We start from the raw sequence: 19,234 nt of genomic DNA on the forward strand, positions 1-19,234 counted from the left end.
GAATAGGATAGCAAGCATTGCCTATACAAATCCTCTCCGACATACAAGGTCAAGGTCATTTATACAAAGTTTAGTGCCATACAATATTGACAATAATATTACAAAAGATATTATATTGATAAATATATGCATATACGTATATATTTGAAATATATGACCAGAAATGACAATAGGTATAATAATACCTATTATAATATTATAATTTGTAGTAACTAGTAATGATAATAATTAGAAAAAAAGAAAAAAATACAGACAAAAGGTTTTATACACAGGTAAATAAATAGGTGATATAATAGCTGATATCCTACTTTAATAGTTGATATCCAAAAAAACTGATTGCTATCAAACGTTACATAAAGAGCAGCTGGTATCCAATATTAAAAAATAGATATTGGTACTCTAAATCTATTAAAAATTATACAATGTATGAAAGTTTTGATTATAAGTCATACAGTAATTAATTATTTTTTCTAGGGAGAACCTGGGCCAAAGGGAGATCGCGTAAGTTTTCCACGTTGCATCTTCACTCTATTCACCGTTTTCATATACTAATATCTCGACTTTTATCACTTTATATTGTAAACAACTTTTCAACATTTTGTCATCCTTTAACATTGTAGGGTATACCAGGAAACCCTGGAGTACCGGTGAGTTTTTAAATCCTTGTTTCGTTTGACAGAATATTGAAATGCGATGTTGAGTGTGAATTAAGAAAATGTAAAATGCTTTTAAAATTACATTGGGCATGTCCTCGTGACAGGGAAGTAAGGGTATGATTGGGGTTCAGGGGCTTCCTGGTAGGGGTGATCCGGGACCTCAAGGTCCAAAAGGTCAGCAAGTAAGTCTCAATGCATGCGTCTGCGCATGACGTCATTTAAATGTGCCTGATGATGACTGCATGGCGTCAAAACAATTTTTACACCCCGTGAAATATATGTATGTTATTTGCTCAGAAATGAAATTTGATGTATGTAGTGTATTTGTCTAAATAATCTTGTAATATGCATGATGTCTGCGACGTGAAGAAGGCTGCACTTTAAGTTTTGAATTTGTATCGGGGTACAGATGAACTGAACTTTATTTCAGGTAGTGTTATCTGTCTCCGATTCAAGGGGGTATCCTGCAGGGTATATTAAGGGCGAAAAGGGGAATTTAGGAGAACGGGTGAGATGAATCATCCCTCCTGTGATGATCATGCTAGGTTACTAATCAGCTATACTCGAATGGTTTTGACGCTGTAACCGAGACATGCACTCTATGAACAACTTTCCAGTAGGCTGCAGCAAATACAATTATTAATGAACTATTATGCTACTTAATTCTAAACCTTATCTGCTCAAAGCGCCACTCAAGGACATGTCGCATGGAGGTTTTGTCCAGTTCAGAAAACGCAAATGATCAGTTAATTCCAAACTCACGTGATGTCGAAGAGGATCAATCACGCCAAAGACGGTCGCGAAATCGAGGCTGTCTCACAAGAGGGCGCTCAAGAAGGCGGCAATTAGTGGAGGTATTCGACAAAGCCTTGGTGGCGGGATATATAAGTTGCTCTCTGCATGACTATGTGTTTGCTGCAGTCCTTTAACACTGTTGTACCAACTAACATCTTTTAAGCTTATGGGAAAGGTTTGTATTCATGGCTAGATATGTACATAATAACTTAGAAATGTTCGTGTTTATTGAGCAAACTCGTATTCATCTTTATATACAATATGTATGTACACCTCGTAATAGAATATTGTATCATTGATCAGTGCTCACATTTAAAAAAAACGCTTATGTTGAAAGTTGCACAACAAGAGTAAGTCAATTTTCAAGGAACAGAATAAGCTGATGATCTAATGCTTCATTTGATTTAAAGAATTTGTTAATCATAAAAGGGAGAGATAGGCCTTCCGGGCTTACCAGGAACTAAAGGCTTGAAAGGCGACAGAGGACGACGCGGGAAAAAAGTAAGTCGTCTGCCTGATTCTGTTGTCAATGAATATTCATGAATGTGTTCTATGTCATTATTGATTTGGATGTTTTTAGCATGCATCTTCCGTTTGGCATGCTGTGTGTATATAGAGTTTCTTTTCTGTAGCTACAACAGAAGATATGGTAGAAGTTTAGTGTGTGACTTAGTGAGTATTCAGTAGTCTTCAGTTAATTTTTAAAATATTGCATGTTTTGGAAAATAGAAAAGCATGCTCAATGCGTGACTACTTTATTCATGTTATATACATTTTGTTTGGTATTCCCAAAATAAAAGCTTATTTGCATGTACTTTTAAGATTTTGATTAAAGTGATAGTTTGTAATGAATGAGGATGCTTTAAAAGCATGTCTCCTGCAACTGAATTTTCAAAACACGTTTCACTAAAACAGAAAGTCCGTTACATCATTTTTCGTTTTTGCATTGTAATCTGTATCTTAATATGAACCTTTTAAGGGAAAGCGTGGAAAGCGTGGGGTTGGTCGACTAGGACCCCGAGGTCCCATTGGTAAAAGAGGCCTTCCAGGGCTACAGGGTTCAAAAGGTGACAAGGGTGCCCCAGGAGAACAGGTTTGTCTAGTTTTAAGCATCCATTCGGTGTTTTATAAAAACGTGTATGCAGAAAAGGTCAACACAAGGTATTGTTAAAGACATATGACAAAGATGATAAATTATGTTATATTAAATAAAATAAAATTATTATCCCTTTCGAAAGTCATAAAAATAGGGATGCTTTTATTTTGCAATGATACCATGAATTTAAAACAAATACTAGCATATAGTTTTGCTTCATGTTTGTTGCTATGCAATTTATAAAGTTACACGTTTTTTGCCAAATAAAAACCCCAAGTAAATGAAACAATCTGAATTGTATTACAGGGAGACAGGGGCCTGGGTATTCCTGGTAAAGATGGAAAGCCCGGCACAAGAGGGATCCCTGTAAGCTAATTATACCCACTGAATAAACATTTGAAACTTACTTTTAACAACTTTCATGTTTCTTTTAAATTTAAATTTTTAAACACTATCAATCATTTAAAGAGTCGAGAGCAGCACATGTAAGTAACATTTTGTAAGTTAAACTAGATAATGTATAAGAGAGAGAGAGAGAGAGAGAGAGAGAGAGGTTATTTAGTACCTTTTTTTTCTTAGGGAGATAAAGGTGAAAAGGGTGATGAAGGTCCGCTAGGACCTCCGGGAAATGATGGTCAGATAGGACCTCCGGGACTACCTGGGCCTCCGGTAAATACTTGATTGCATTAATTCGAATACTGTCAAAAACTCGGGTTTAATTGATATTCATTGCATTACAGTTTCTGTGGATTCCATTAATATTACAGTTATGAGGAAAAGCAAAGTCGAGGAGAATGGTCCTATTTATAGATCTAAAACCAGACATTTTACTTCGTTGTAATTCTGAAATCATTGATCGTATGAACAACGAAAATTGTAATTCAATGAATAATAAACAACATGATATAATTGTAATGTGAAATTTGTTTGGTTTTTATCATGAAAAAAATATGAATATCTGTATTTGTAGAACAAAAGTAACAAAACGAGAAATGATAACATTTGTAAACTATGTTACTTATGTAGAATAAGTAAATCTGTTAATCAATGATATTACAAATGCTTTTATTTCAATGTATGAAATGCATCTAACATAGACCAATACTTTTAATTTTATTTTTAGGGAGACACCAGCATTATAGATACCTCTGATTATAAAGGCATAAGCCGTGTTGTAAGTTATCTTTAAGCAACTAAACATAAAAAGTGTAAACACAAAGTTCAAAGAAAGTTGTTACCAGAAGGTTTTTATCTCCCGCTCAAGGTGTCGTTTTCTAAAATATACATCTAAAATTGAAGAAAGTAATTGAAAATTGGTAGTTTTTTCTTAAATTTCCGTTAGTTAAAGTTTGCAATTTAAGGGTCATTATAGCACACAATTACAGCCATATTTTCTGCATTGTTTAAAGTGTGTTGCTTTAAAAAAATATGATAAAACATACATATTTTAAGCACGCGTTTATGATTTTTGCTGTTTAGTTAAGAATGTAGTATTATTTGCATTTCATCAGTATAAATTCATATAGCTCCCTTGAATGAAACGTTCTGTTCTATTCTCAGATTCCTGGTCCCCCTGGTCCCCCGGGTCCTCAGGTAAGTAGTTTTTGCTTCATCTTCATAAACAGGTTAGCACCAACAAATTTTCAAACAATTTCATTGGTAAATTTTTGATGCATTGAACAATTTTCACATTTCACAAGGGTCAACAAGGAGTACAAGGCAGGCCTGGAATCAAGGTGAGTATTGAACATGATACTCTTATCATTACCTTTTTTCATGTAGTCTTGTAATTCTTATAAATGAATGTATCAAACTATATACCATATTCTAAAAATTGTTTTTCATCTTTGTAGGGCGAAAGAGGTCCTGTTGGTAGCAAAGGTGAAAGGGTGTGTAAAATTCGCTTAGTTGCTATGATATTTTTCATGTTTATATCTAGATTCCAAAGTGAATTTTGTATGTTAATGACTATGTACATGTATCTCGGTCATATTCCATTTTCAATTAAGAATTTAAAAAGGGAAATTTGTCACTTAGATATGACGTTTATTGGTCAAATCTTACGAAGCCCGTGTTTGCTCTTTACTACACATTTAAGGAAATGTATTTGCAAAGGTATATTTTCATCGTTATGCCATTGCTACTCAACACGTTTACCGTTTTTGTTTAGGGTGATAAGGGAGAGGAAGGACAATTGGGACCCATGGGATTGCCCGTAAGTAATTCATTCTGATACTGAAAAGTCAGAAAGTAAAGTTTGCTTCAATCATCATTAGTCCTCGCCAAAAACATTCTTTTTAAATGTTCATTAAGGCTTTGAACAACTGATGCTTTAATGTTCCATACCTTTGTGTACAAAGATATTAGAGAAAAAGTGTTGTTTTCGTGTCTGGATTTGTGAAGCCATGCACGTAAATCTAGGAATACCATCAGCTGTATTACCGCCATGTACAGTGTAGTTTACTGAATGGATATTGTGAAAATTGTATTAGCTGCTATTGTTGTTAGAATATTGTTGTGAACGTTTCCTGAAGAAATAGAAATGAAATCTATATGAATGCATTGCAAAATCAAATTCAATTAATCAAGGGGAGCTTTGGGCCACCCGGTGTAAAGGGAGAACTAGGTGACACTGGTTTGCCAGGCCCGATGGTGAGTCATTGATTTAATACTTGTACTGCCGTTCACTTTCAAATTTTTACAATTGTTTTCCCACAGATTCTTGAAAAAGCATGACAACACAAACACAAGTATAGTGGTTTGACGCAATCCCAATAAAATGCATGATGCACCACTATGATATGGTCTTATTAAATGGTTATTTTAATTTTAATTTACTTTTTTGCATCGTCTTTGTTACTACTTTGGAGAGAGACACAACTGACTTTTAATTATACGGGTATTTCTTTTAAAAATTACTTTGGATTATTTTAGATAAAGTTATTGCTGTATTTAAACCTATTACAGAAGAATCTATTATAAAAGCACTGGATTCTGTTATAGTTTTACAATTGTATGATTGGCACAGTACATTAATGCATAAGGGATTATAGTGTTTGGTGCATGATGATTAGCATGACTTATCTTTCTTTCCAGGTATTCTGTGATAAAGATTTGCGGTTTCAAACTTATGGTTGCAACTTTCAACACAAATGTATTCTCAATATAACATGCAATAATAATGTTTTAAGCTTGAACTAACCACAGAATATATTTATCTTGCACAAAATCGTAGTTTAAATAAAAGATACACACCATCCTATTTGTTGATTGCTCACAGAAAATGAGAATTTTTCAACCTTTTGTTAATGTTTAAAAAAATTTACCTCTCTTTTGTTTTTGAAACCATTCCTGTTCTTTTTTCTTCTGCTGAAATGACATTATTTTATGTCCAGGGTCCACCTGGTCCCCCAGGACCTGAAAGTGCAGGTGCTTGTTCCTGTCCGAAAGGCGAAAAGGTCAGTGCTTCAACTCTATGAACTGTGTTCGATTGATCTTTCTGTACTGGTTTTCGTTGGATGTGTTCGTACCCTATTTAATCATTTTCAATCCTTGTGTGCATTGTTTGTTTGTTTAGGGGGATAGGGGAAGAAGGGGGAAGCGTGGACCAAAAGGAAATCAGGTAGCAACCGTACTTGTTTATCTATGTTTACAGATTGATGCTTAAAGCTGGTGTAGTTCAACAAGAATGCAATAATGCATTATTTCCCTTTTATCTCGGATTACCCTTAATAAGTTTGCGATTTGCATTGTTGTGATCATTGACACCCAGGTCCATTATAAGACTAAGAGCACTATTCACTATTTGTCATCACATTCAGGCATTTCATTCACCCGAACACATGATATTAAACGGAAACGCGTTTCGGCAAAATTATGAAAATTACTGTTCTGGTAAGGAATATCCATTGAAAGACGAAACAAAAACAGGCGCTGAAATCCATATTTCGAAATTTTCAATCACTGAAGAACCTATCTGTTTTCCTTTTAATAATCGCGATGCGCAAACCTCGCATTGTAGTAAATCATGCAGTGGCCGCATTGACCTTAGAAAACGAATATTTTTGTAGAAACAGAAAAAAGAACAACACGTTCATTCTTTCTTAGATTTACTATCTTCTATTTACTATGTTGGAGGTAGTGCGGCTGTTGACGGTCTACTAGATATTGTAGACGTTATGACCGTATGAACAACACTTGTTCCATGTGCAAACAACGTAAGGCAGCGCTATAGGTGTAAGAAAAAACCCCCTTTTTTCAAAGAATATACCCTCTATTATCGTTTTATTGATTGCAGCTTGTTTTTTTTTCAAACATATTAGTACATGTACAATATGTAGTTCATGTAGTCCGTACAACCTGAATGCCTCGTTAGGAAACATTCTCGACCGCTTTATATACGCCTGTAGCAGATAAGGAGCTATTAAAACTAATATGTCGACCAAATAACTTTTATGAGTTGAAGTTGTGATAGGCTTTGAAGCTTTCAGAACGTCATTAAATCTCATTTTAACATATTGACATGCCTCAAACAAATCACATCAAATGTAAATATGCATAAAAAATTCTCCGATGATAATTGCAATCAAGTTTTAATGCCAGGAAGGCAACCACAGTTTACAAAAATATGGACATATATTATAATTGTTCCCGTTTTATGGGGATTCCTTGATCGAGCGTATTATTATTGCTAACTGTAGCTGAATTTTGTCTGGTCAGGGGATTCCTGGATTAGACGCCCCCTGTCCGGTGGGTGATAATGGCCTTCCATTACCTGGTTGTGGTATTCAGTATTATAATAAGGTAATTGGCATGCCATTGTCATGTGATCTTTCTTAGCATGAATATCCCACCTCCCAAATATCACTTAAACACACTCGTTGGTTGAACTAAACTTATTAACCATTAAACTTTAGTTTAGTTGCGCACATGTTGAATACATGTAATTTATTGATTGTTGGATATTTTTTTTTTCAGTTTGGTATTAAATGTAGATAAAAAATGCACATATATATTTCTAACACGTCCCTGAGTAATTAGATGTGTAGAAATGTTTACATTAATGAGTTTTTATTTACAGCGTAAGCTTACTTTGTTAGTGTATAATTAATATTTTTCTTTTTGTAAATGTTTGATTTTATATATCATAGGGGGCCCCTGGTTATTCATGTCCCATTGGGCCAGACGGCATACCGCGCTGTGGAAACAACGGCAATACCAGAGGATAGAGATGCGGTAAAACTTAAAAGTTTAAAATATTTTCTTTTTAAAATTATATTTGATGGTTGAAATTTTGATAGTAATATTAAAAATTACATCTTACATCTGGGTTATTCTTTTTAAAAAATCCCATCGATTTGTTCAACATTTTTATGTATTGAAGAATTAGAATCATACAAATACTTAAAAACTTGCTTCTTTTAACCAGTTGTTTTCCATGGTGCTGTTTTCATCTTCATCCATGATGAATAACAGGGCGCTGTCATCCCAGAGAAGTTTGTCAAATATTGAATCATTGTTTCATATTTATGAATGTAAAGTTCAAAGAACTTTACTATTTGACATTATGAGTTGAGTAACTACATTTTATCATATTTTATAATCCCACAATGTTACTCGTTGCTTGTTTAATTTTTTTGAATTTTCTAATGTAAATTCTACTGATGTACTTGGAGATATTTTGATACTGATAACATCAAAATATATTTGTCAAAAAATTGAATGTTAAAAATGTATTTTTGCTTATTTTTAACATATTTCTACAGATTTTCTGTGACTCTTTAACACATTATTCTGAATTCAAACTTGCTTGATTGCAAAAGTACAATAAACGTCTTTGCGAACAATATGAAAAATACAATAGCAGCATACACAATTGGTTTAAATTGATATAAAGATTATAAAGAGATTTTTAATTATTTTTTTCTCGAAAATACGAATTTTAATTAACTGACAGTTTATATTTCTAAACTGACTGAATATAGCTGATGTATATTTTGATGAAATATATATACGAAATATCATGCTTCTTAGTTAATCAAGTTTCGTATGTAGGCAAACATGCCACTTTAAAACAATAGCTCCTAATTTATAAAATGTTTAACAGACAAATATTTTTATTCAATTATGTTTTATTTTAAAGCTCTACCTGAAACAAAGTTGTACAGGTATATGATATATATACAAAGATAAAATATTCAATTTGTAGCATCAAAATCATACTTTGTTGATGTACATGTATATCCTTTTAATGTATATATACAATTCAATTAAAATGACGTAAAACACTAAATAATCCCAAATTTTATTGATGTTTCATTGATACGGATTCAATTTTTCCTAGCCAGGGTTTTGTCAAATGAATAATTAAACATTGAAATGAAATATTTACAGCAATGTTATCTAATAAGTCACTGTATTTTTCAAAAGCCATTATCTCAATAAGACACGTTTTTTAAAAATCTAAAGACATGTCAGATATAAATGTATTTGCAAATAAATATCTTTCATACCAAATTAGACAAGTTAATTGAGAAAATATAAAGCATAAATCGATAGATGTACAACTGTTCATTTAAATTGTTTATGCTTGTTTTTGTTAATGGTGTAGTTAACTGCACTTGATTTTTCAAAATATACATTTTTATCTTAATAAAATAATAATCAATTTATTGCAATCGTTTTTATTTTTTCCGAATCAATGTTAAATGAGTTGTAACCACACACTTGAAATGATTGAATACTTAGTAATGGAAGGGACATTAGATTAAGAAATGAAAAGGAACTAATAATTATTGACTATAAGTGTAATCCAGCAAATCAGTTTACTTTTTATACCTTGTATACATGAAATATACCATTCACGAAGAATCGACTATTTGATGCAATAACATTGTAACTGACCGTTTCATCCAATGAAGTTACGTATTTTCCTATATTGTAAACGGTTTTAATGTATTGTACTCGTGCTTCTGTAAGAACGATCTTGATAGAGGATTTCTTTCAAATAAAAGTTTTGCAAGATCTGTTTGAGAGATTGATGCCGGCGTACGTGACAAAATAGCAACATCATTTTCTACTCAATCCGAGGTAATTTCCTTTTTTCTATGTGAGCATAAAATATCACAATTGCAGTTTATATTAAACAAAAGACAGTTAAAACTGTGTCAAGTGTTTATAATTTTAGTTCTAGGAAATATCACCAGTAAGTGTCGAAAAGATGAAAGTAATAGTTGACTGTGTCACTTTCTCGGCGCATTTGAATTTTTTTTAAATCGATGGAATACAAATAAATGAATTTCGGACACAGTGCAGCACGCTTGAAGTCGGATATTGTAATTTTCATGAAATAATCGGCCCCAAATCTGCGAGGAGGGTTAAAACCTTGACAACTTTATTTCGCGATTTCCTTGAGATTAACTGGTTTGCAGCGACTAATTTTCGCGACAAAGCCTTTTTTTAAAATAACGATTATATGGTAAATACTGGTCCATGGCAAGAAATATTCGCGACATTGAACATCGCGAAAATTTCTCGCACGCGAATAAAAGTTGGTTTATAGTATATCTCTCTCTCTTCCCATACATTTAACTGCATATCGATAGAAATTCAGAGACCTGTGGAAATACTCAGCCAAATAAAAAAAAATAAACATGTATACAGAAAACACAACATAAAGAACATGATTATAGTAGTAAAAGGAATGTGTGCTATACTAGTGCACAAACAATTATGTAACATCGTACATAAAAATAACGAGGCCGATGGACTGTTAGCTCTAACTTTAAAGTCGATGGTCTTGTAAATAACGAGGCCGATTGCCTGTTACAATGTAGCTATAAAAATGAAGGCCGATTGCCTTGTCGATAGCGGCCGATGGTCTTCATTTACCGACGGTCAGATCAAGGCCGATAGCTTGAAAGCACTGAACTGTTGGCAGATGACCTGTTTATATAATGACCGATGGCAAAAGTGACCGATTGTTTTAAGTACAATATATTTTTGTTTTGAGCAGATTAACACATGTCAATGACTTAGCAATAAGATTGACCATGTGTTTGACCCCCTTTTTGAGTAGTTTTCCTTGATCAGACACCAGAGGTACATCTAGTGGGGTAGATAGAAGTGGATAAGTACTTGACAGCAAGGCGTAAAAAAAAAAGCAAGAAATTGAATCGAACTATTAATTATAACTGGTATAGTTTGAATTGCACATTTTATCACTTGATTGCATTTTGACCTATAGTGCTAAACCTATTTTTATATTTACAATTTTTAATTTCATTGAAACATTAGATAAAGAACACGACAATGAAAATAGTTTTAACTACTTTTATATAAACAATATTTATATTTTTATGGCAAATTATTCTATACAAACATGTTTAAGTCTGTCATTCTTTATTCAAAGCACCTCTTTTTTGCCGTCATGTAAGTAGCATATTGTTGGATCGAAGGAATTGTTTTTGAATTGTGAATCGTATGTAGGTAGATTTAGTAGTGTTAGGTAGGCCAGGTGTTACATTGGAGTTGAAACATTGGACGATTACTCTTGCATAATATAAACCGTTATTCATAACCACTTGCTTTGTTGATGCTTGTAAAATATTGCTTGAACTTGTCATCAGAACACTTTGCTTCATTATTAGTGTGTTGGTGGTTTGTTTCATGAACTGTAACAGCACAATGTTTATCGTTTTGAATCTTGAAAAAGGATTTCTCTCAAGCAAAATGAAAAAAAGTGATCCTGTTTTATCAGCTGTTGTGTAACAAGTTGATGTTTTGCAAAAAGTAGATGTTCATGAATAAACTGAAATAAAGGATAAGTGTTTCAGTTTAATGTGATCAATAACCTTTTGTTTGTCTAGAATATTTTAAATGTGCAATGATGGTACCCTACTAAATTAAGTATTTATTATTATCCTACCAAATATTAAGGACGTCGGACTTAATTCGCTTTGCGCAGATATATCGCACACCTAAAAGGGGTATTGTTACGAGCATCGAATTCTCAATATTAAGTCACAATCACTTAAACCAAAACTTAATAAAAAATCGCTTATGACAAAAATAACGACACTTTTGCCCAAACAAACAGAATGTTAACATGTAATGTTTATTTCTAAGTTTAGAAATTTAATGTTTATTTCTAAGCATAAAAATTTAGAAGTTTAGATATGTTTTCTGTAATCATTTCTGAAACAAGTATTTTCCAGGTTAACTTGTATGATTGCAAAAGTACAAAAACGTCTTTTCGAACATTTACGAAGATTATAAAAGCATCACACAGAGTTTTTTCAAATTGATATGAGTATTTTTAATATATTTTATTTTATATTATTCCTTTATACGATTTTTTATACCGACAGATTATATTTTTAATTGAATAAACAAATTTTGATTCAATAAAGCTGATTGAATAAAGCTGATGAACATTTAAATGAAATATATATTTATATTGAAATATCATGGTACTTGGTTATTCAAGTATGATATCATGTGTCGGCACACAGGTCAATCATTATTGAAAAAATGGTTCCGAAAAGCCTCCTAAAATACACAACAGACAAATATATTCATGCAACAATATTTTGTTTCAAAGCTATAATTACAACAAAGTTGTCCAGGCATTTGATATATACACAAAGATAAAAAAAGACAACTTTTTGCATCTTAATCATATTTTATTCATGCATATATTTTAAATGTGTATATGCAATTAGAGGAAATGTAAAACACTTACAAATCCTATATCATATTGATGTTTTTATGTTGATTTAATTTAAGGTTTTATCAAACAAAATCTAAACAATGAAATTTAACAAGACTGAGTATTTTGCAAATGCAGTGACTATTAATTTGTTTTGGAATAAAACCCTTTTTCAAAATGTAGAAAAGTGTCAGATTTAAAGCTATTTTATCTTAAATACATGTATTTTATAAGACAAAGTAATTGAGAAAATATATTAAGCATGAATGGATAAATTTACAATTGTTCATTTAAATTCGTTACGCTTGTTTTTAATTTGTGTTATTAACTGCACTTCATTTTTAAAAATATGCACTTTTATCTTAATAATATTAAAATCAATTTCCTCTGAACGTTTAATTTTCTAAAAGGATGCTTTTGTATATTAAAAACCAATATGTTGTCAATGCCTAGTACAAGTCATATATATTGTTTGCAATTCACCTTTGCAATGCAGTTCGTGTAACAGTTTCCCAAGAATTTTACAGTTTCTCTAAAATTAGTTGGAACGATCTCGGCATGTTGGTTAGGCCCAGATTTCCCTCAAAAGGTGGCAAGCAATTTGGTTTCTCTGGTTTTATCTTAAACCACTGTAGAAATCTTGTCAAGAAAAGAAATAGTTCCATTTTGGCGAGGGATTGTCCGATACACGATCTTGGTCCTATAAAAATAAAACAATAGTTCAATTTGATTTAATGCAGAAGTTTTGAAGATGATCTTAACAATAAATTAAAACCAAATTGAAATATGTTACCAGTAGAAAATGGAATAAGCTTTTCTTTCTGTTCCCCATTGCAATTCCCCACCTCGTCCAGAAATCGTTCTGGTTTAAAAAGGAGAGGTTCTGGAAAAATTGCTGGATCCATCATAACAGAATCGATTGCAAACGTTACGCATGTCCCTTTTGGAAAAAGGTGTCCATTATATTTAAAATCCTTCTTAGGGGCATGCGGAATCCCGAATGGCGCAACGTTTGCATAGCGTTGGACTTCAAGGATGAAAGCCTCAACATTTGGCAAATTTTCCTTGTCTTCCATCTTGGGTTGACTCTGACCAATGGCAGTTTCAATATTTTCCCGGAGGGTTTCTTGCCATTTTGGATAATGAATTAAGGCAAGAAGTGCCCAAAGTATTGTATTAGATGTTGTTTCAGTTCCTGCACCAAATATTTCCCGTATAACGATTGTGAGTTGTTCATCTTTAAAAATTAACACATGTTAGAAGCAAATCAAGTCAAATTACACTTTTTACACAGAAATTTAATAGTACAATTATTTTTAAAAAGTCCAAAATATGTTGCACATAAGGATGAAGCCTACTATTGCAATTTCTGGGTCCTTCAATCATCATTATTCTTACAATTTTCTAAGTAAATGTCTAAAAGAAGAAATAAAGAAATGTGGGGAAGGGATAGTTCCCTTTCATTGACAATGATCTTTTAATCATATTTATAGATATTTTATACATGTATGTATAGTGAAAAAAAAAGAATCAATCGTCTTTTTAAAAAATCAGTCTATTATTAAGGTGTTCCGTGTCCAACGAAAGACCTTCTAGGGATTGCAGAGTTTATTAGGGTATTCTGTTTCTAACGGTAGACCTTTTTGTTTTCGTTCTGTTTCTTTTTTTTCCTTTTCTAAAACAAGACTTTACCGTTTTGTTTGGTTTCTTTTTCTGTATTTTTTGTTTTGTTTTCCCTACATTTTTTAAAGTTGAGATGGAATTTATCATAAAAGCGTATATCGTGTTTTAGAAAATTTTAGAGATGATAGATACATGTAGTAGGTAGTGCTGTATGTAAATATCTTTGTTTTGTTGATTTCACTTGCTGTCTACAAAATCGTCAAATTTTGGTTATTATTAAATCTGACTTTGTCAGATTTTTTACGAAACAAAACGAGAAAAAAAAATCGGTGTTTCGAATTTTTGCTTTTTTGAAGAGTTTTTTTTTTAATTTAAGACACTTAAAGCGACCTTTTATAATTAAATATATTTGACTTTTGTTGAGATATCGGATACAATCAATTAATATGTCTCTTTTTCTGATTTTATTCACGCGAGATGTCATAAACGCGGTAAATGATCATGGTTGAGCAACGGAACTTTCCTGTACAATAAAACTTAACATGTGAAAGTGAAGAATAGTTATTGATATTTCCTCCGTAACTTCTAGTTCTTACTGGATGCAATAAAAATACGTATTTTTGCTACTCTTTATTTTGTTTTAATTTTTTTTTTTTTTTTTTTTACATAATATGTATGTTACTCTTGCAGTTCTGCGTCCATTGCCACCGTGGTCATACATTTTGTCGAATTGATTGAATAAAGTTTAAATTTTATAAAAAATAATTATATTCATTTTAATTGAGTTGAAATGAGTTCAAACCAATTCTAAAACATCTTGATCGAATCGATTGGACGAGTTAAATAAAATAGATTCATTTTAATTGAGTTCAAATAAAACTAAAGCGATTAAATCCAAAACGATTTTAAAACTTCAGATTAAAGTTGCTTATGCAACTCTGCGCCTGACGACATCTTAATCGATTTGATGGGGTGAAATTTAAACTTTTCAAAATATTTGAATTCATTTAAAGTAAGTTGGAATGAGTTCAAAACGATTCTAAAAAATCAGATCTTAGTTGCTCTTGCACATATGCGTCTGATGATATCTTAGCAGAGCTGACTGAACGAATTTTTAATTTTTTCCAAAATGACTATTATATATATGATATTGGCCTAAAATGGTCCCCTAAAATGAACATCGTCGTTTTACTGTAATTCCTTGTTTTCTTTGTACAGATATACATGTGATATTTATACATAATGTTTATTTTGATCCAAGTGCACAGAATATAGAAATATGACATCATAAAGACAACCTTTTCCCGCTAACTTTGCATTTTTAGCAAGAACAATTTGTTTTCAAGCAGTTTTTCTTTCAGAAAACATAGAGAGCATGCTTGAACAAACAAAATATTTTCATCAGAGATGTATCAACCCAAGACTTATAAGTGACGAAATTTTTTTCCTTGGTCAAGCATGCGCTTTATAATTCCTATTCGTAAAAAGATAAGAAAAATGAAAATTTTTGACTGATTTTGATTGAATTATAGAAATAGCGTCACTTCTGACGTCATATACTGCAATTTAGTGCAAATAAATCAAATAAAAAGGTGAAAAATATATTTTATATTAACTCTTCTAAAAAATAACATAATATTTTTTGTACCCGAAACACTTAAAATAATGGTGAGTTATGGGGGCCTAATTTAACTCATATCATATATAGTTCTTTAAACTCATTTAAATTGAGTTAAGTGACATTAAATTATTTTCAATTCTGCGTCTAATGATATCAGTAAAATTAAATTACTGTCCAAGGACGTCTTTGTTTGAATGATTGAATGGCGTTTTAAATTTTCAAAAATCCTAAAATGAATCATAATCTAAATAGAAAATCTCGAGAACAAACGAAAGACCAACTCGTTGTTCGCAACGAGATCGCGTCTAGTTATTATGATTATTATTTTTATTTTGGAATTTGTCAAGTTCTTTTCTTTAGTTGGCTTGCTGTGCTTTTTTTTTTTTTTAACAAAAAGACACTTTGTATCTGTAATAATATGAAATATGAACCTGTAAATGTTGAATTTCCTTCAGTCCCTCTCCGCTTCTTTTCCATCAGAAAACTATCTATAAAATCATTTATGTTGTTTTCATCAAATTTTCGTCTGTGCTCTTGAATCATCTCCTTAGTAAATTCGTCTATCTCTTTAAAACTTTTTTCCATTTGGCCAAAACTAGACATCGGCAAATGATGTAACGTTGGAAAAATGAACACTGGTGAAGATGGGTTGGTACTGGCAAACATTTTCTCTAGAGATATAACCAGTTCTTTAAATTTGGCATCTTCGTAATCAAATCTCCTTCCAAACAAAATTGAACAAATAACATTCGATACAGAGGCATCAAGAGTGCTCTTTATGTTAATTGATTGTTTATCTTTTTTTTGTAGTTCACCCATAAGACAATCTACTTCCTCCATGATTTGACCTTGTAAACTATGAGTTCCAAAACCAAACTTTCTCAATGTTGCCATAGCAAACGTTGCATGCTCTTTCCATAGTACCCCAGATGCCCACATCAAACCTACAACAAAACGATGTACTAATAATTAGGTGAGTGCTATCTATCTATCTATCTATCTATCTATCTATCTATCTATCTATCCTTTTCTTTCTTTCTTTCTTTTTTCTTTCTTTTTTTCACCTGTATAGCTAATCTTTGAATTTAACCTTCCAATGAAACTTTGCATACCTTTCTGTTTGTTGAAAACCCCATTTATTATAGTGTTTGGCCGGTCTGAAAACAAGTCTCCTTGCGTACATAGTAACTCTCGAATATTTTCATATCCGTGAACTATAATCATTTGGTGGTGGAAGATCATTAAGGTGTATATGTCTCCATACTTCTTTCTTAGATTTCTGTGTGCCCGTACCGCTTCTGATGGTTTAAAAAGCCCGGAATTCCCGATGACAGGGTAACATGTCGGACCTGGAGGCAACCCTCTCGGTCGCCCTGTAAACTTCCAAACTAAAGCAACCAATACAACTATAATGGCTACCGTCACCAACATTCTGAACTCGATTACTGATATTCGTCCACGATTACTTCTATTTATACAGAGGTTTATGGCATTGTATCAAAATTAACTACGACGTAAATCATAATTCATAACATAAGTTTATTTAATAGATATTGCCTGTTAAAACAAACCCTCTTTTTTATCTAATCAGAAACTATGTTTCTGTTTTATCTATTTTTATCTAAAAATGTTTGATAGCTAGTTGTCAACAAAGCTTTTGCTTATTCATCACAAAAGCAAGTGTTGTTTTATACAGTTAACATATAAGTGTGGTATTCGTGATAAAAAGCAGTTGATACTGATTAGACGAAAAATGCATATTTGGTAATAAAGCCGAAAATTGATAAACAAACTAATAAAAAATAAATTAAACAGTTGACAAACTTTTAATGCATTGAAACTAACAGTAAACATCCTAAAATTCGAAAAGCTCATGATTTAAACAAGAGGCCAACCGGTGTTGACGTTCTCTAAGTACTTTAGCATCAAGTTCGATGGATGGACCTGTCAAGGAATCTCATGTTCGCATATTTAGCTTCGTTATAGAGTCTAAACCCTCGTTGATGACTACTCCGACTGTCATCCCTGGTTTTCTTATTTGTTGTTTGCAAATATCAATTAAAAAAGGAACGGGACAAGAGTCGGAAGAATACCCGGGTGTCTCAAGTGAACTACAAAATACATGTTTACTATATGGCCATATATGTTACCCCCACCCCCAACAGAAAAGCCCGAACTCCTGCTCCATGGGCAGTTATTTTTACAATTTATTGATATAATAACAATGAATTTAGCTTATCTTCCACAGCTGTACAAAAACGTTATTAGATTTACTATGCAACAATATTAACCATACCCAAGTCCCTTAACCCTTGATCCAAGGGCCTTGAATTTCAAAATTTAGGTAGAGGGATTCATGGACATGGACACGACTTCTATTAAAGTACTTATCGCGATGGTTTTTATTTCACGCTGCTTAAAAATCAATTGATCAGAATATAAGCATTGAAACGTTTTTGAAAACTAATGATAGTATTCACGATGGTTTTAATTTTGCGGAAACATATTAAATCGCGAACATAGTGAAATTAAAACCATCGTGATTATTTGCAAATCTACAGTATATGCATGGGCAAGTTTCTAGTGTTGTCACTTCGTATTTTGTCTTAAATAATGTATTTTCTGTTCAGTAACCAAGTTGTATAGAAGAACATGGCACGAATCTTTTTTCAGTCTTAGTCACAGCTGGTCGTACGTTTTTCTACGCGTGGTCTACTGGCAGATATCAATGAAAATCTTGAAAGACACACAAGTGCATCTTACAATTTTGGAAGGATGTACGATTCCCGTAAACACGCACGGTGGCTGTTGGGCATGCAGGAAATAACCATGGTTTCCTAGCGAGATCGGAAAGCGTACATGGCACTTGTGCTTTAACCAAGAAACCCGAATGATGACCGTACGATTTGAACTGCATGAATAACGTAAAAAGATCTCACTTGTAGCTTGAATTATACGTGCGTTGACTGCAAGTGGCATCTGCACACCAAGAACATATAAATTGAACGCACAGTAAACGTACGTTACACTTATGTCATGCTCACACCAATTGGTAATAGTGCGTGCAAAATGACTATAAACAGGGTTTTAATAAAAAATGATGATGAAAAAATCCCAAAAAGCTTAACTTGTTTCGAAAATGTAAATGGTTCTATCTTAGCATGCTTGCAGATCGGAGTGATTGGGAAATTTTATGCCTTTTCTCTACTTCAATTACTTCTAATATCTACTTCAATATACAGTTCCTTCTTTTCCTCTTCTTTTTTGACTCTTATCTTTTTTTTTTCAAAAAGAACGTACACTGTATTTGTTTGTTTGAATTTGGGTTTTTAAAGGGATTTAATACTAGAATCTTTGATTTGATTTTGATGAATGTGGTAGAATTTGGTTGATTCCGGTGTAACGAAGAATTTTGACCCGGGTTGAAAATTGACCCGGGGGTCATTTTTCCACGTTGAATATTGAGACCAAAGGTGTTGAATAAAGACCCTAATCCGTTGAAAATTGACCCGCATCGTTGAATTTTGATCATGAAACCGGTTCAAAATTCAACAGCAAAGAAGCACAAATTAACGAATCAATATTAAAACTTGAGTCTATTTAATTAAAAATTATCAGTTTTTATTTATTTATTCTTTAGATTTACATCTTTCAACGTGGGGGGGGGGGGGGGGGGGGGGTTAAAATGAGACTTAAATAATTATGAATTTACATAGTATCCCTTTAAATATGTA

The 19,234-nt window shown here is 32.4% G+C and overlaps 2 protein-coding genes across 16 annotated transcripts in view; one reads left to right on the plus strand and one right to left on the minus strand.

The window, feature by feature from the left end:
• LOC105336585 (collagen alpha-1(XXIII) chain) overlaps positions 1-9,218 on the plus strand; it is a 21,736-nt gene extending 12,518 nt beyond the window's left edge. For 7 of the 15 annotated variants that reach the window (XM_066089339.1, XM_066089348.1, XM_066089343.1 and 4 more), the window contains 18 exons: positions 475-501; positions 621-647; positions 761-838; positions 1,881-1,952; positions 2,431-2,544; positions 2,854-2,913; positions 3,127-3,216; positions 3,671-3,721; positions 4,108-4,140; positions 4,248-4,283; positions 4,401-4,436; positions 4,718-4,762; positions 5,137-5,199; positions 5,943-6,005; positions 6,125-6,169; positions 7,267-7,350; positions 7,698-7,782; positions 7,976-9,218. In XM_066089339.1, the coding sequence (XP_065945411.1) occupies positions 475-501; positions 621-647; positions 761-838; positions 1,881-1,952; positions 2,431-2,544; positions 2,854-2,913; positions 3,127-3,216; positions 3,671-3,721; positions 4,108-4,140; positions 4,248-4,283; positions 4,401-4,436; positions 4,718-4,762; positions 5,137-5,199; positions 5,943-6,005; positions 6,125-6,169; positions 7,267-7,350; positions 7,698-7,775 (1,002 nt within the window). In that variant the 3' untranslated portion in view covers positions 7,776-7,782; positions 7,976-9,218. Of the gene's footprint in view, positions 1-474; positions 502-620; positions 648-760; positions 839-1,880; positions 1,953-2,430; positions 2,545-2,853; positions 2,914-3,126; positions 3,217-3,670; positions 3,722-4,107; positions 4,141-4,247; positions 4,284-4,400; positions 4,437-4,717; positions 4,763-5,136; positions 5,200-5,643; positions 5,915-5,942; positions 6,006-6,124; positions 6,170-7,266; positions 7,351-7,697; positions 7,783-7,975 lie in introns of those variants that run through there. The other 8 variants (XM_066089344.1, XM_066089345.1, XM_066089346.1 and 5 more) reach the window with 8 other exon arrangements.
• LOC105336634 (cytochrome P450 2C3) lies at positions 8,897-16,949 on the minus strand. Its single transcript, XM_011441029.4, has 4 exons — positions 16,613-16,949; positions 15,932-16,444; positions 13,050-13,493; positions 8,897-12,956 (listed from the first exon to the last, which is right to left on the minus strand). Exons 1-4 carry the CDS (start codon positions 16,929-16,931, stop codon positions 12,778-12,780), a joined length of 1,455 nt encoding a protein of 484 aa, XP_011439331.3. The 5' UTR covers positions 16,932-16,949; the 3' UTR covers positions 8,897-12,777.
• Between the last annotated feature and the right edge of the window lie 2,285 nt (positions 16,950-19,234).

This window comes from Magallana gigas, chromosome 7 (genome assembly GCF_963853765.1).
Source record: "Magallana gigas chromosome 7, xbMagGiga1.1, whole genome shotgun sequence".
Lineage (NCBI taxonomy): Eukaryota > Metazoa > Mollusca > Bivalvia > Ostreida > Ostreidae > Magallana > Magallana gigas.

What these genes read in the sequence shown, in the direction of transcription:
- LOC105336634 (XM_011441029.4), bottom strand. Translation starts at nt 16,931, where the DNA reads ATGTTGGTGACGGTAGCCATTATAGTTGTATTGGTTGCTTTAGTTTGG. An exon ending in GGTTTTCAACAAACAGAAAG is followed by an intron (nt 16,445 to 16,612) that starts GTATGCAAAGTT and finishes GTTTTGTTGTAG; the next exon opens with GTTTGATGTGGGCATCTGGG. An exon ending in AGGAAATTCAACATTTACAG is followed by an intron (nt 13,494 to 15,931) that starts GTTCATATTTCA and finishes TAATTTTTAAAG; the next exon opens with ATGAACAACTCACAATCGTT.